Genomic DNA, 18,310 nt, shown 5'->3' on the forward strand with positions numbered 1-18,310 from the left:
AAGAAAGCAATGCCGGACCTCCAGCGCTCAGTCCCTGGCCAGCAGCACCACCAGCTCCCACTGCAGAAGGAGCGCACGTTACCTGCCAGCAGCGCCTCTCTGCAGGACACAAAGGGGGTGCAGGGCTCGCTGCAGCTTTTCAGCCGGGCCTGAGGTTTGAGATTAGTCGGTTTTGGCAATGGTTACATGGGGGTGATCACGGATTTCCAAATCTGCATAGGACTGCCCAGCACCCCTCACGTAGTCATACCTAATTCTTGGCTGCACTCAAGTTTAAGAATAGCCTGGGTTGGTCTGCAGACACCAACCGGAGGACAGTGAGATGGAGAGATCACGGATCACACATTCCCTCAACTGCAACAAATGCCTTCCCAGAGGGGAGGGGCTTGGGCTCACCCATGCCATTATGCCTGCCACCCGGACCCCACAGCCCCCGTCTGTCACCAGGGAGTGAGGAGCTGCAGAGAGGGAGAGATACTGCACTGCTTGGGAATGCAAGGGGTGCAAGGACGTAGCAGTGGAAAGGTAATTGGGAAGGAGGGAATAAAAATTACCTTTGACATTTCCCCCCTCAGAAACGTGCTCTGTGTCAAAGCCAAGGCAGCAGCCTGCCGTGAAGAGCATTTTACTGAGAGCTCACCTAAAGCAGCTGTGAGAAGTCCTATACCATGTTAGCAGCCTCCTTCCTTCCCCATGCTGTGCCATAAGGGGAGAGCACGGCATCGTGGTATGGATGTCCAAACCCTGCTGCCCACACCAGTAAAGCGTATAATGAAATAGGAGCAAAGAGAGTAAGCAAGAGACAGGAGAGAGCAATACTGCGCTGTGGTGCTCCTGCGCAGAACCCAGCAGGTGCAAACTACTCAGACTGAATTTGGTCTCCATTAGAGGATAGCAGCTTTTACTGGCTATGTACAGGTAACTGGAAACGATGGTTCAACATTCTTTTCAGCTCTGCTGTGGTTCGCTAATTGGAAGGACAGTAAACAGGGAACATCTTGCTTCTGTTTGGAAAGCAAAATATGCAGCACTGGTTTCTGCAATCAAATCCCCAACCCAAAACATAATAGTCTTGATTCCCAGCTCCCCGATTTAGCAATTGCTGCTGTATATCCCTACAACATAATTATTTGCACAAATTATTTGCAAAATAGGGGTGCAAGATGCCTAGAAGAAATGTGCTTGACTGAGAAGATAAACAGTTTGGGTTTTTTTTCCAAAAATTGGGGACTTTTTTGTTGTGATTTTGTTACCTGGCAGGTAACAGAAATAATCGCTTTAGTAAGAATGCTGGTTAAACACTCACCAATTAAATTATTGAAACATAATTACTGTGCAAACAGCCTTCTCTCATATATTTTTAAAAGCACAGCCCATTAGTATGGTTGCCTTCCTCCTCCCATTCCTGCTTTCTTCTTCACGTCTCTGGAGTGGCAGTAGGAGGTAACTAGGATGGCCATCCTCGAGCTCAGGATAGTTCTTCCCACTGCCTTTGTTCGATTTCCCTTCTGCGCCTTCTCATTCGATAGCTATGGCAAGAGGTGTGCTGTGTTACATCAAAGGCCTAAGAGGAATGTTTTGACGTGTACCTTTTTGAAGCTTGCCTCATGGCACGCTCTGGTCTCTTGCCCAGTGAAACACTCTCCAAGACCTGGGTGTGAAGCAGCAGAGTACATTTCTCCCTGACTCTGCCTGCTTTGCAGACAGAGGATTTTGCACCAGCATTCATGCTAGAAGTAATTTTTCATCCTTTCAGACAACCTCAGTGAGAGTACAACATTTTGTGAATTATATAAACCAATTCGCTTAAACCCTACTTAACCAAAGCTCTTATTTTGCCACATCCTCATTATGTCCTTAGATATCACACACTCTCTGGTTACTCTCAGTGAGATAATTCTTATCTCATCATAGTGATGTTCCAGGGTGTGCTGAATAACCACGATTATATATGAATGTTTTCAGAACAATCAGGAATATTGCACAGGTTGGAAACGAATTCCTAGTCCAGGCACTGATCTAACAGAGAACGTAACTGCATTTTTAACTTTGTGAGTCCTGCTGAAAGCAAAATTATTGTTCATATGATTAAAGCTAAGGTGAGTTGTCAGAGCAGAGCATAAGACTGTAGGACATGCGTTTGGACCCAATTCAGAAAGTTACTTAGGAACATGGCTAGCTGTAACCTATGAAACACTAAGCACTTAAAACACCACATAAAGTCAGGAGGAAAAGGAAGATCACATGATGGCCAAATCTGCCATTTGTGTTTTTCTCCCAAACCTCTGCTCAATCTTACAATACATTTCGTAACCCTAGCATAACAGCTTTTCACAATTTGAATAAAAAATAGCATATCGTTAATAAAAATAACAGCAATAATAAAAATACTATTAAATCCTTCTCCCGAAAGGATAGTCAGGAAGCTTTCTCTAGCCTACAAGATTACAAACGGCTACAGTTAGAAGTTGAAAAAGCAGGTGAACAGAGTAAACAAATTCTAATTATGGAAGATGAAGAAATCAAAGACATTTATTTATGCGCAATGTAAGATCTAATGTCACCTTGCCGCTGCATTGGTGATTATTTTCAGACTGCTGGGATTACGGATCAGTTTATCCAGGATGCTGACAATCTGCTCAAACTTGGGTCTGTTGTTTCTGTCTTTCTGCCAACAGTCCAGCATCAGCTGATACAAGGCAGCTGGGCAGTCCATAGGAGGTGGCAAGCGGTACCCTTCATCAACAGCCTTAATCACCTGCATAAGGATAAAAGTTTTTGGAAACTTAAAGGCACTTAAATCAACTTGTTTTTATCAGTTCCGTGAACCACGTTAACATGGACATTCTGTGTTTAAACAAATGTGTTTATCCACTAATTGTCTTGTCGTGCAATGCCTCTGGTTTATCTGCAAAGTAAACCAGGCAGCAAATTAGGCATACAGAAAGGGGAGTTAAGATACAGTATGTGACTTTGAGAAAGGTGAGAGTCTAGAAAGGATCTCCAAAACTCACACTTGAATGAATTAAATCCATAAACAAAAGCTACAGTCAGTAAGCTGCTTGCTTAACTATGCCAGATTGCAAAAGGTCTTGAATACCTCTCATCTGATCACCCTTAGCCACACACACTTTCCAAACTCTCCAGTGGACACTGAAAACCAACCTACCCTCTCACGGGACATTCTGAACCGATAGACAGAAGGTCTGGGGATGATCTCATAGGGCCAGAAAATATTTTTAAAACTTACCACGAGGATAACTGTACACTTCCTACTAAGCAGTGCAGGCTCAATTCTTTCATCATTTGTCTAGATTGACAAAATTTGTCTAAATTGTCTATCATTTGCTAGATTGATAAAAAAAAAAAAAGCCCAGAATTTACACCATTATGAAGCTTTTTAATACAACCTTTTCACTAGAGTATCTCTGGATCAGTCCTACAGTATCTATTGCACCATGAACAAAAAACCCAATGTGTTTTAAGTAGAAAATGATAAAGCCATTTTCTGTTAATCTTTCCATTTTATCTGGATCAGTTAATTCAAAAGCAGGACAAACTATTTTGAGTCAGAACAGGGATAGGAAAACAGTCCATGGTTTAAGCAGCTATGAAGCAGAGGCATGTAAATAGGTTAATCCTTCTCTTTCTGATTTTAATGTGATATTATTAAAGGCATTCCACTAGTATATCAGTCTATGTAACACAACTCACTAATCTTCACAAACATAAAAGTAGTACAGAAAATGTCTGACTACCACCATGTTACTGACTTTTTTTAATTTAGTACCAGTAACAATATATACCAAGCCCTTGGAAAATCTACTTGTGTTAGTAACTGTACTTCAGAAAATTCTGTTCATAAGTACCTCCTGTGGAATAAATCTAGGATTAATAAGACAACAGAAGAATAACCCAAAATAGATATCACAAAAATCTTATTTGGGAAATGTTACGCTTCTTACTAGAATACTGGGGGAGATCCATTAATCATTTGGATTGCAGGCTTGGATAGTTTACTAACGTTGCAAAGAAGCCTGTATTGGAAATCTTCTAATCGGATCACTCTACTTCTCTATTTTATCCATTGATTATTTCCATAAATATTTTGGTTTCCTTAAACTCTTCATAGAAATGCACTGCTTCGCTTCTCTTTTTCACAAGTGCCAAGAGCAATTTATTCTGTGTATTTGACATTTACAGAGAACTTCTACAGTATGTTATACAAGTGGAACCAAAGGAGATCTACAGAAATTTAGGAGGGTTTTCTAACAATAAGCCAAGGAATGTAAAAGGCAATGATCTCATTGCAGTGGAATTGTTTGAATCATCCTACAGAAAACCACCAGTGCAATAAAATTCACTAATATGTTCCTTCAGAGGTCCAAAATACCCTGCTATAAAGATGTTGGCTTTTTGTTAAGTTCATTAGAACTTTTACTTGAGCTGGAAGACTTGGAGAGTTTCATTTTTGCATCTTATTCAATGTCAAAAACTCAGAGCCACCTGGTTTCATTACGCTTCGCTTCCTTTCACAGCTTGATCCTTTATTTGAGCACATAACTCGGGTAATGATATACTCACATCCTGGTTGGACATCTCCCAGTATGGTCTCTCTCCATAAGACATCACTTCCCAGAGAACAATCCCATAGCTCCATGCGTCACTGGCTGATGTGAACTTCCGATACGCAATGGCTTCTGGTGATGTCCATCGGATCGGAATCTTGCCCCCCTAGGAGCAAAACAAAATAAACCAGTCCACTTGACTGTAATACAATGAATAGAACTTTGCATCATTGATTACTTGATCTCTGAGATTTTCAATTATCATCATATTGGTGTAAAAAACAGCGTAAGATGGAAAATCTACTGCCATTTGTCAGGAAAGCATCTTGTACACCATAGAGAGTAAAATGCATTACAGCGCAAAATCTACTGAAGATCTGGATATATAGTATAGTATACATACCATATGCATGTGCATATCTATACATATATGCACATATATATATTTATGCACACATATTTATGCATAATATTTACAGTTAATAATGGTAAGTTAAGTGTGGTTGATTTTAATTTATAAAATGTTTGGAAACTGGCAAGACAGTCGTATGGCATTAAGGATGAAAAAGCTAGTACAAGGTCCTTGCTTATATCCTAGATCCCTCTGCACAGCACAAGAGGGCTGGATTTGTCTATTTGTAAGGCATTTCAAATGAATTCCCTGTTGGTGTGAAACCTGCATAGTTTCATCACGTTTTCACCCCATGTTTTCTAGGACATTCAAGGAAAATGAGGGGCTATAATGTTGCTCTGTTTCACTAACACCAAGCCTCCAACTGCACAAGGCAGTGCCTGTGACCACATGCACAAACTTTCCATTCCAAAGCCATCAGAGACAGTCACAGAAAGACAGATTTGGATGGGGTCACCTGTGCAGCGACAAGAGTGCAAAAATGTCATCTGAGGAAGTGGTCTTAAACATTTTTTATAGTCACAAGAGAAGCAAGCCATCATTAAATGGTGTAAACTTGAAAAGAAATAAAGCTATCATTACAAATAATATAGCAGTTAGGGGGAACATCTCTCTCTGATTGTTGGTGCCACTTGGTGCCATGGGTCAAATTAGTAAAATGCACACAAGCAGCCTCAGGCTGAGTTTCTGCAAGACGAGCATTAGAGGAAAGAGACAATTTCCAACGGTGCCAGCTTTGACAGAGGTTTTTAAGACTCTGATTTCTGAGTCACACATGAGAAAACAAAGTTCTAAAAGACAGCCGTGCAAAACTTTTTACTTAAAGTAGTTCTGGAGGGAATATATTTGAATACAGAAGACTGTGAGAGCTTAAAGTTGCTTCTAGTTCCAGGGATGCACAGTATGTACAGGGATACATTTGGAAGACTTCACACTAGACTAGCTATTTGAGGTACTTCTGCAGCCCCCATTATACTACAGTCATACACCTACCCTCACAATTACCTGTGTGGGAAGGGAGTGCTCTTATTCCACTAAATAACCAACAAGAAATAAAATGTAAAGATACTAATGTTTTGCCTACGTTTACATAAAGTGTACCTGCACTGAAGGCAGCCATACACTCACCAGCTTTAGATTAACTAGTTTGGTTAACAATAGAAATGCGGACATTAGTGTTAATTAGAAACCTAAATACAGCCTAAATACACTGGGGCCTAAATACATCTGCAATTTCATAGCTAATATTGCACAAATTAGATTAAATATAAGCAACACAGGCAGGCCTGACTCAGGCTACTATTTAGATTTCCAAAACATCACTAGATATGTCTCAGAGGCTTGGCAAAGGTCAGAAAGTGAATCTGTCTTGGCATACGGATTTTATGGATCCCATCCTATTTACCAGTCTCCCTACTTTAACCAAAAGACAAACTTTCATTTCACACACAACCCTTAAAATTAGGTAAACACTGAATTTTGACACTACTTGTGGACCACCAAATGGGACATAGAAAATAAATAGCAGTATTTGAAACCACTGTTTCATCACAGAAGCCAGACTTGAGAGCCTGATGTCTGTCTGTCTCTCTTTCTCTCTGAAATCTATCAGATGATATTCTTCAATCACAAAAAGTACATCATATTTTCTGTTCATTATCAGTTTATTTACAATTCCCAGTGCTGCTCCATAACAGCACTGAGAACATAAAAATGATCTTGTTTTTCTCATGCTCTATTGATAAGCAACACTGTACTCCCTTTACAAATGCCCAGGGTCCCTCAGTGAGTCCAAGGCACAGCCAAGAAACAAGGAAAGCTCTCCTGTGTCCTAGTGTTTTCACAACAAATCCACTTAAACTTCTAGATGTGAGCATGATAAAGAAATCAACCCCACTTTTTCAACTTTTTTTTCTACATATACTAGCAGAATGAACTTCAATTTCTGCTAAAGAGTGTCAATGCTGGGGAAAAGCTATACCCTAAATTTACACAAACAAAACCCCACCACCACGAACAGAAAGAGCTTCCTAATCAAACATCTCCCACTCGTCCCACAGGTGCAGAAGTCTCCCACAAAACTGAGTGGACTCACAGCACAGCTGCAAAGCCAAGGCGCCTCACCGCTGTCGGCACAGAGGAGCGGGCAGGGGGCAGCCCGGGCTGAACACTGAGGACACCAGAAGCCCTGCCACAGGCTGCTCACCCACCCCAGCCCATCCCAACTGCCAGGACAAAACTGTCTCTATGCTACCGGAGACGTAAACTGCAAAGAACTTTTGCAGATTAAACCCAACCCAGTGGACCACATTTGGAAAGGAATGTGCAGATCGTGGGGCTGCTGGAGTCAAGGCACGAGGGGCCACCACCATGCTGCATGGCTCACAGGACCTTCCGAGCTTCATTCCCTTGCCAGTGCTCCCACAGGCTGGTGTGTCCTGCGGGGACGAAGCCAGACCAACACTGGTGTTTTGTTCAAGACAAAATGTTTCAAATTCCTGGCCAGGTAGAAGTGTAAGAGAGGGAACTGTTGATCCTGGCTGCTTCTGATAGCTTCTTGTTGACCCTGGCTGCTTCTTTGGTAGCACTGCTACCTCAGACAAGCCCCAAGCCTCTCTCACCCCTACTGATCCCTACCCCTTGTGCCTGGAGGCATCAGCGCTACTTGGAAAGAGATTGTGTCATCTGATCGAAAAGCCGCCAAGATGGAGAGCCAGGTGTTGTCAGTGGTCTCGTGGAAACCACCCAGCCAGGCTGGGCCTCACTCTGCAGCCATTGCTTTGGCTACATTTTTAATAGGGGGATGGCAGAACGTACACCTACAACGTGCCACAGAAGAAAGCCCTTGAGGCAGGGGGTAGTTATGTTGTTTTTCTTGCATCAGCATAATGGCTGGTTCTGTGAAACACAGAAGTATCATTTTGGAGTTTTCAGAATATTACTCTAAAAAATCTGAATTTCTGTGGGTGGCTTCAAGTTCACTTTTTAAATTTCATGTCAAGATATGAAAATGGAGCCCTTCTTGCCGAAGCCTACAGAAATAATTGCCAGATGTCACATGGAAAAATGTGCTCATGGCTAGAACTTGCTTAGGCAAAGGAAGGAAATATCATATTTGATAGAAGGTCTTTACCTTTATAATCTTATGGAACAAGTAATTTATAAAATTGGAAAAACGTATTTAATGTCACAAAATGACATTAATTAGTCCCCTAAGATTTTGGGACTGCTTTATTGCAGGGTAAATAAGATTATAAATTCAGTGAAACAAAGTTCTTCTGGGTTTGTTTTAGTGAAAAAAGAAGGTACATCAACCTTAGATTCAATTGCAAGGAAACAAATTTATTTGCTAAGTCTCAGTTATAACTTTATGCAAGCCTACAGCTGCATGTAACATGTAGGTACACATATGTGGTACCAGACACAGCTTCTGGGACAACATTACCATAAATGAGAGTAAAATAAGGAGAGCACTAAAATGTAGATAAAAAAGAAATCAACTGCCACTGAATAGAGTGTAAAACAACAATTTTGCTATTCTGCTCTCCAATTTGTCATAAAACTGTCAATCTTATCTTTGTATTTAAAATGGGACTTCATTGGCTTGCTTTTTGAACAATTTAGGAGCAAGAACAGCAAAACCCCAAAGTTCTGGTAAATATTTTTAGACAAATAAGCATTTTAACACAAAAACAATTCCCCCCACGGGATTATGCAACATTCACATTTTAGCAGATGTCCAAATATCAATATATGCAGAAAATCTGAAGAGTAATTTCAAACGAAATGCATGGTTTTCTATTGTTATTACCTCTATTACCTTCAAAAATTATAAGGCTTGCTGTAATTCAAAACATCTATTTTGAAATACCAAAACCATGATTAGAAAATCCCTTTTCACTTCTCTTCACCATTTTTGAAAAATACGTATCTCATTTGAACACATATCACCTCTCCAATTTTCTGCTTTGCCGAAATCATGATATTCCTTCCAGTATTCTTTGCCAGGATCAAAGACATCTCACATAATTTACATGAATTACACAAATTAAACCAAACACTTTACCTAAATGAAACGAAACACTTTCTCCTAGACCACAGAGTTGAAGCTGGGAAAACTAAGCTCCCATACCTGTTTTGTTACTTGTCTCTTGTTTTTTACCGCCTTTCCGCAGTCTCACGGTATTTAAAATGAGTATAACGATACCTGGTCTGTAAACGGCTGTGATGTCCAAGTGCCCTGAAATCCTACCTGTTCTTTTTGTAAATTATGTATTGTACATCTGTTAGGCTTTCATGCTACTTCATCTTCTTTATTTGCTATCTCTGTTGCTTATCCTTCCCTGGAAAATCTGAAGTTCTAATATTACGGCTGGTATTATTGGGCTCCTACCCTTCAAAATTAGTACTATCGGGACTGAACATGTAAAACGAACTTGCTAAATGAAAAATCATTATAGATAGGCCTAGGAAAAAGGTTTGCCCAAATTTATTTGAAACAGGCTTATAAAGAGAAATCTACATGTGCACGCATCACTAGGTACTGGTAATACATTTTACTGATTATTTTCTGAAGAGAAATAGAAGTTTTATGTATTTTTGTCACAGTCTCCCTTTAAGGGCATGCGAGTCATGAAGCCAAATAAGCTGCCTGGATCTGATTAGAAAAAAAGAATTAGTATTAGAAATTGTAGGAGTTTATTATTGCAGTTCAAAATCCCAGGCAGTCTAGGTCAGAGAACCACTGTTGGGGTTCGAAATTAGTAAACCAGCAGTAACCGAAAGTTTTATCTGCTCTAGATGGAGCTGTGATTCTTACAGTATCTGGCTGTTCAGCATAATTCATCTATAGTCAATTAAGTCCTCAATTTATTTCTAGCACGTCTGGCACTCCAGCACAAGGCAGCTGTTTCCAGGCCTTCATAACCCATTCCAATATTCTGATTTATCATCTGTTACAGGGTGACTGCCACAGGCACCTAAGCCACAGGCCTGGGGAGAGGAGAACCAAGAAAAATGGATTCTAACAGAATTATTAGAAGAACGTTGCAGGAAAATCTGCAGGTAAAAGCCTGACACTAATTCATTCCATGAGGACTTAGGAGATATCTTACTGGTACAGAACAAGACGGTTTCACATGAGTGAGATGAGTCTGACTTACCCTCTTGAGCACCTGAAACTTACCTGATGCTACTTACTAATGAATATTTAATCTTGAAATTATCTCTTTCTTGACTGGTAAATGATAACAGAACATTGTTCTCTCCCTTGTGCTTATCAGGCAAGAGATTTTGTGGGTTTTTGTTTCCTTTTTTACCACACCCTTCAACACACTCAGACTGTATTACTGTGTTTTTGCATATATAGGGAACAGAGGAACCATAACAAATTTCTATCAAGCACCAGTTTTGCAACAACATGCGCATAACAGGAAGGACCTGTGTGCCCTTCCCTGTGGCACACAACGGAACAGTGCCTTGCCGTGCCCTCCCTGCTCTGGCACCGTTACCCTGAGGCACAAGCTATCAGAATAATTGCCATCAAAGCACACTATTATTTGAAGTGATGTAGATTTAATGAGAAATTATCCTTGCACATGTAATAACTGGACAGTGTTTTACCATGAAATGCCATGAACACCAGTGATGTATCCAACTATATGCTTAAATAGTCAAAGTTCATCTACTGATTACCCAAATATTATGCCCTTTGAGAGACATAATTACGGTCCCTCTACATGTGTGATGGCTTAAATCTACTTCCAGTTCATACTGCGTCATTAGTCCACTCACTTGTCATACAGACATCTAAAAATAATGAGAATAAAAAAGATCAATTTGACAATGATAATTTTAATACACTCTTGGCCTTTCAATTAAAAGTGAATAGGTACGGAGTAGATAATTACAGTACATTGCCTCTGGCACAAAGGCTCAGGAAAAAAATAATCCAAACACTCACTCAGCCTGATTCACATGCTGGCTTCTGCTTCCATAAGCAGGCAGACCACAGGCTGCCAAAGGCCTTTTGTGGTATCAAGTCAGCGACAATAATTCAGGAGGTAAAAAATGGCCCTGTCAGGTAGCAAAGTTTTCTTACAGCTCCTGATTCGCTGTATTTCACTGTGATCTTTGAATTATCCTTGAGAGCTCTTGAACAACAGCACAAATATCACAGATTATATAAAGGGATACATACGTTATTGGTATAGAAAAGGATACATGTTTATACCCTTGATATGAAGCTTCAGACAAACAACACAAAACGTCATCCAGTGAGTGGTGTGTACTGAAAGCCTGAAGGGCTGACTACGCTTCTTGGGCATAAACCAATCCTGAATTGCACTTATGAATTAAAGCAATAGAATTATTCTCAGGCTTTGAAATTTACAGGTGGAAAACAGAGGTAGAAGAGGAGGCTAAATAGATAAAACATCTATGTTTGCAGCTAACTATAAATTTCCCTGGTACCACTGATACTAAACGGAAAACTGGTAGTGGGAAGAGGTGGAGGCGAAGCAAAAGTCTCTACCCATTAATATAAAATACAATCTTCACTGTTTGAATGTTTGGAATAGCAGTTATAATCTGGATTTTTATTTTTTTTTTTTTGTCTTTTCAAAGATCTTACTGAGTAGTTGTCACCCTTTAGTTGTAAAGACATGAAATTGTTTGGGATGATGGCATCATTTTAAAAAGTGGCACTATTTTTGTGTCTGTTTTTGTCATATGGGGGGTACTGGTGGATGAAAAGCTGGACATGAGCTGACAGTGTGCCCTCGCAGCCCAGAAAGCTGATCGCATCCTGGGCTGCATCAAGAGAAGCATGGCCAGCAGGTCTAAGGAGGTGATTCTGCCCTTCTACTCTGCTCTGGTGAGACCCCTCCTGGAGTAGCTCTGAGGCTCCCAGCATAAGAAAGACATGGCCCTGCTTGAGTGGGTCCAGAGGAGGCCACAAAGAAGATCATGGGGCTGGAGCACCTCCCCTGCGAGGACAGACCAAGAGAGCTGGGGTTGTTCAGCCTGGAGAAGAGAAGGCTTCAGGGACTCCTTATTGTGGCCTTCCAGTACTTAAAGGGGGCCTACAGGAAAGGTGGGGAGGGACCTTTTGTCCAGGCCTGTAGCGACAGGACAAGGGGTAATGGTTTTAAACTAAAAGAGGGCAGTTTCAGACTAGATATAGGGAAGAATTTTTTTACAATGAGGGTGGTGAAACACTGGAACAGGCTGCCCAGAGAGGTGGTAGAAGCCCCATTCCTGGAAACATTCAAGGTCAGGTTGGACGGGGCTCTGAGCAGCCTGATCTGGCTAAAGATGTCCCTGCTCACTGCAGGGGCGTTGGATTAGATGGCCTTAAAAGGTCCCTTCCAGCCCCAACTAACCTATGATTCTGTACCTAGTGCTTGCGAAATGCACTAGGAGTAGCCTAGGAAACAGTCCTCTGCTGTAATGTGGCTAAGCAGCAGGAATATGAACTGCCCAGCTTTCTGCCAGTGGACTGGAGCTCTGTTTCACACTCATGGTCCACAGTTGTGGTGATCAAACATACCCCAGCTGGTGATCAAACATACCCCAGGGAGAAACTACCTGGATATGTATAAAAGATTCACTTCAAAGGAAACAAGCAAAAAGATGAATAGCAAATAGCTTTGTCCTTCTCTCAGAGTCAAGATGTGGCAGAGGTATATCCAGCAACTAGTTTTGAAGGAAATTAGATTTGTCCTAGGTTTGAAGGTTTTAATTATCTGAGCATCTTCCTGCAGCAGTTTGCATATACACCATAAATGCCTGATGGAGTTTACCGAACACAGATGATTACACTTCACAAAATCATGTCTTTCCATCTGATTTCACCATCTAAATGTAAATAGGCAGGTAGACTTAGAAAACAGGTGGCAGAAGGAGAGGAAGAAAAAAAAAAAAATTAATACTGCACTTGGCCATAGGAAATTCACATGTAACACTGTCTGGAAACACTGGCACCCTGTGCACCTGGGTTTGCCCTAGCCACCTGCAGGTACAACTCAGTGACGTACCCTTCATTTTCAGGGAATTGTGCTTCCCTTATAAAGCTGTGTGCTATGCAGTATGATGCGGAGCTAATTTTTCCTTCCTGTACAACTTTTTCATTCACATTAACTAGGATTCAAGGGTATCTTCAGCTCTCAATGCAAGTAAACAAAATGCCATTACTAAATTACAGATTAGTTTCCATGCCCAGATGAATTTTGGAATAAGAGAACTGAACTTCAAAGCCTGGCAGAAGTATGTGTCCGAACAGAAGGACAAGAGCCAACCGTGTGGCAAAGCTGTGTTGGAGGTGGGAAGGAGAAACAGAGACTTCCCGCTCATGGAGATATTACCAGAAAGGGCATGTGTAAGAAACACGAGATAAATATACTATGCTTGGTGTTGGGGATTACTATCCCATTTTGGGCATTCACATTTAAGGAAAACGTAGTTAAGTTGAAAAGAATCTCAAGGAGACCAGAGAATAGTAAGTTTGGAAAAATTGCTTAGAAAATAAAAGAACGGGCATGTGTGTGTGAAGAGGACAGCAATCTCCATGCATGTAAGAAGCTGCTTTAAAGGGCAGATCGATCACCTGCTTATGGGCAGTGGTGGTAGGACACAGAGTAATTGCTTTAGCTTGCAAGAGTACATCCTGGGGGAGGGAGGTTAAATATGAGACTAGATAAACACTATATCTAAAACTGTTTACCTTGGGGACAGTAACAGCCATTACTTTCACAGGAGTTTTTAAGAAGAGGGCAGGCAAGCATATCTGACAAGGTAATACACCTCTGGTTGAACTACAGACAATTTTCTCTTGAGGAAATCTTGCATTATATTAATATTTTCTTACAAATGCTGCACCTATACTGAGCATGAAAACTGCTTTCTCGTATTAATGTCTCTTTATATTAACCATGACAGAACTCTGCAGACAGTTTTCTAAAGTGATACGTATTGCATATTTCTAACAACATGGCAAAGCTTGTCAGTGGGCAAAGAAAGCACTGAAAGGTCAAGTAAAGAATAGTGTCTTTATGCCTGGTACGTTATGAAGGTATGACTGAGAAATGTGCATCTATAAATGTATGGGTATATAATGTACATATACTGCATAAGAAAACAGCTAGGATTTCTTTACTCATTTGTCACAGGTTATTTTATTTCAATCATGAAGAAGATAGCATGCAAACTACCGCAATAATTGATTGCTCCTGTCGGTGATCAGGTTGAAGGAAGCCTTAGAAAACCCACATTAAGACTTTGCTGGTACATTCTACTCTAATCTGGTTTGTACAGTGAAGAGGAGATGATTACTAGGCATCACTGCAAATTACACTTGACTAAGACACTGGATATTAATGCCCGTTTTTCTAAAGTTAATAAAATCCATTTGCAATAGGATTGAAGTGAATAACTAGACATCCCAGTGTAATATCTACATACGCAAAGCTAAATGTATGCCCTCAAGGTTCCCACAATAAAACAGAAGTGTTAGTCAAATGAGAACAAGAGGTGCAGCAAAGCTCTATTTAGAAGACACCATGGCTTTTCTAAGGCTCTAAGCCAACTGCATAGCTTCCCAGTAGCTTTTCAGGCAGGATGAAATCCAGAAAAGAAACAAGCAGCAGCCTACACTATGGGCAGTCCTCTATCAGATAAAAGCTTCTCCATCTCAGGATGAAACAATCAGAGGTAAGTCTCCACGTCGATATCATTACATCTCCAAAAGACACGTACCATTTTATATACATGACAGAAGAAGGAGAAAGTACAGGAGGTTTATTACATTGTTAAGCAAGATTTCTTTCTTTTTTTTTCTTTTACTCAAGTTTTTACTCAGTTAAGGGCACAACAGCAGGTATAACTGATAGACCTTTGCAGAACAGTGATATCAGTACGCCCCAAACGGACATATGTCCCACCATACTAGGAGGCATAAAAAGTTAAAAAAAAATAATTATTGCTGGGTATGATTTTTTTTTTTTACTGGGTGGGAGCTAAATCAGCAGTGTAACAAAACCTGCTGAGAGTACACATGAAGTCTTACATCAGTGTGCCAAACCAACTCAGGCCTTAATTGTGGTATTCACTTTGTTACGCACCCAGCAGAAAGAAACAGAACCATGAATTTTGCATACTTTAAGAAAAATAATCTACCAACAGAAAACATATTTTTTACCTTCTGTTTTTAAGACACGAACTAAAAAATATCTGTGATGAATTTATGGTTTATTGACCAACTCTGGGCATACAAGACTGTACGGCCTCTGCAATGCAGAGTATAAGCCTCAGGGACTCCCTCAGATTTCAGTCAAACTTTGTCACAACCAACAAAAATTTTAAAAGGATAAACAAACACAGAAACTCACCCTTGTGGTGTAAGCAGCTTCTGGGTCATCTTCCAGTACACGGGAGAGACCAAAATCTGAGACTTTGCATACCAAGTTACTATTGATGAGAATATTACGAGCAGCTAGATCTCGATGGACATAACCCATATCTGACAAATATTTCATGCCAGATGCGATCCCTCGAAGCATGCCTACTAGCTGGATAACAGTGAACTGGGCATCATGTTTCTGCAAAACATTTGAAATGTCATTTCAGAGGTTGTTCATGCTCCTCCTGCACAGAATTTTTGATAAGGACCCTGGAAGGTCCTCAAATAAAGAGCTTGTGAATCAAGGGTTGTGACTTAAATGCCACTCGTGGAACTGCTTTGATCTGCAGAGGATAATCTCCCAGCCAGCTGAGGGTAGGGGATAGATTTTTAATTCAGATAAAAATCTATTTTCCCCATTCTTGCTGTTATCAGAATTTTAATTTCCTAGATGGGACCTCTGTCAAAACGGCACATAAATCTAAGTTTTGTGTGCTCAGGAGACTGGAGTGTCAGGACATTAGGGAAACAGATGTCCAGCCTCCCTGAAAGGGCACAGGAATTGTTAGTGAAAATCCCAGTCTTATCCAAAAGACTAATGAAAGTTTTCTATTACGCGAGCATTTTTTAGCAAAAGCAAATGCTGATCTGATTCAGTGGCTTTCAAATTCCATTAAATTTAAACTCCTTCCTCAAAATCTTCAACTTCAGGAACACAAAAATCACTTAAACACACTGTGACTTAGCCTAGAAACCAATAGTTGCATATATTTCTAATTGTCTACTTCTAGACACATGTTTTAAATCTCCCAGCCCTTACTAATGCTGTTTGTTAACATCTAGCTTTGATATTGATATATGGACACATAGACGACAGGACAACAGTACATCCTAGCACAACTCTCAAATGAATCCCTCAGTGCTGTAAATGTATCATCATGGGCAACTCTCCAGCTCTTCCTGCTGCTTCTTCCAGAATTTATTAAATACATGGGAGCTGGCTCTGCCATATGGGGTGAACAGACATGAATCAGTCGGCAAGACTGATTGCATTCATTTAATTTTTGATTAATATACTTACGGGCAATATTAGTACTGTAAATATTAGACAAATATATGGCACAGCAGATGCTTAAAGAGCCTCTCAGAATTTCCTTTCATGAAGAAATTAATTATTACAAAAGACCCTTAGCAGTTCCCTGTTATGAAACCTTCTTTAACAAGAGCCAACACAAGAGGATCTATATAGACCCTGGAAAAGATTTAGCTAAAAATCAGAAGGTTTCTAACCATGAAAGGAATGAGATGCTCAGATAGCCTTTCAATGGCAATGGGGAAAGCAAACTAACTAGTTTTAACGGCATTTATAGAAAGGCTTATACAGCCTGAGTTGCCTCTGATATTAATGAGTCACAAGGTCCTTATTTGTGTTTCTACACAACATTAGTAAAAAAAAATTTAAAAAAAAATCACACTGAAATGAACAAACAAGCTGAACAACTGTTTGTACAGTCAGAAATCATTCTCCTTTCCTCAGAGCTTTCTTCAAGGATTTTCAACCTAAACAATATATATATAGTTCAGTACAGATCTATTTCATTCAGATATACTGACACATTATTTATACGTATTTTACATGCTCCAGTGAACATCATAACATATATAGTTCAGGTTGATAGTATATCCCCTTTTGGGGTTAAACATCTTGTTCAGTATTATGAATTTGGGGGATAATGTCATTCAACCGTGGCAGAACCAAAGCAGTCTCCCAGCCATGGGTGAGTTTGCCCTAACAAATTAAAATTAAACTAGCGTTTCGCCTCAGAGGGGATTTCATTTCTCCTACACTTCTTGTTTTGCCACAAGTAAATCTTGGTGACACAAGGAGCATTCAAATTTTTTTAGGCTCACTACCAACTTTGACAGAAAACAAAGATAAATCAACAACAGTATTAGAATGTCTAAGGTTGGGGAAAGAAACTTTGCTTGCAAACCATTTCAAACATCCTCAGGTATGGGGTTATTCCCTAAACTTTTCACATTCAGAGAAATGGCTCTAGCCTCGGTACTATTGGTTTACTGATAAAATTTCCATAAATCCGTTCACTTTGGAAATCGCTTGGTAAGCTATACAGGCTGCCAACCAATAAGCGTAACTGCATTACAGCAGTAATTCAGCCCTCAGAAAAAAAAAATAATCCATTTTTTGGTGCCAGTATATTGCTTGCTTTTTTTTTTTTTTTTTTTTAATTGATGTGACATACTAAAAAAATGAAAATGTTTTTCATTTTGGAATAATACTTACTGCAAGCAGTCAAAATGGACTAGCAGATCCCTACCTGGCTTTCTGAGCACATCACAATGCACACAAACCCAAATGGAAATAATGAAATATCAGGCAACAAAAGCAACTGATGAATCACAGTGCAGTGGTAGCAAATCTATAACAAATTCAGAACAAGAGTCAGTCCTGCACCATGTAGTTCTCTATTGCACTTACCCGTAGGAAGCTGTCCAAGGAACCATTTTCCATATATTCAGTAACAATCATAACTGGTTTACCTGCAAATATATTACAGGGGTCAGGCACTTAAAACGAATACATAATGATCAGTAAGAACAGGCATTTCAGAAACGTGCCCAATTCTTCCAAATCCCAAGGAGGATTTTACATTTAGAAAGAAAGTAAAAGATGCAAGTGCAAACCCAGCTCTGTCCCCAACGTAATTGTGATTCCATTGACATCAACAGAAATACAGTCATTTCAGCATAAACCGATATGATTTTTAGCAGCTCAAGTCCCAAGAAACAAAGTGAAGCATCCTGCATTTTCAGTGCCTTACCCCTCACTGCTGAATATAATAATCCTTCACACAACCTTTGAAGTTATGCAATGGAGTAGGTGGATTCTGCCATGCATTTGTCCTCAGGTTC

At 40.1% G+C, this 18,310-nt stretch overlaps 1 protein-coding gene across 1 annotated transcript in view; it reads right to left on the reverse strand.

The window, feature by feature from the left end:
• The window catches only part of EPHA3 (EPH receptor A3), a 212,935-nt gene that overhangs the window by 11,933 nt on the left and 182,692 nt on the right, over window positions 1–18,310 (reverse strand). Inside the window, exons 11-14 of the mRNA XM_086463339.1 lie at window positions 17,877–17,938; window positions 15,366–15,575; window positions 4,585–4,734; window positions 2,565–2,758 (exon numbers count right to left, since the gene is read on the reverse strand). Of these exons, the coding sequence (XP_086319465.1) occupies window positions 2,565–2,758; window positions 4,585–4,734; window positions 15,366–15,575; window positions 17,877–17,938 (616 nt within the window). The remainder of the gene's footprint in view (window positions 1–2,564; window positions 2,759–4,584; window positions 4,735–15,365; window positions 15,576–17,876; window positions 17,939–18,310) is intronic.

This window comes from Leptosomus discolor, chromosome 1, assembly GCF_034619465.1.
Source record: "Leptosomus discolor isolate bLepDis1 chromosome 1, bLepDis1.hap2, whole genome shotgun sequence".
Classification (NCBI taxonomy): domain Eukaryota; kingdom Metazoa; phylum Chordata; class Aves; order Leptosomiformes; family Leptosomidae; genus Leptosomus; species Leptosomus discolor.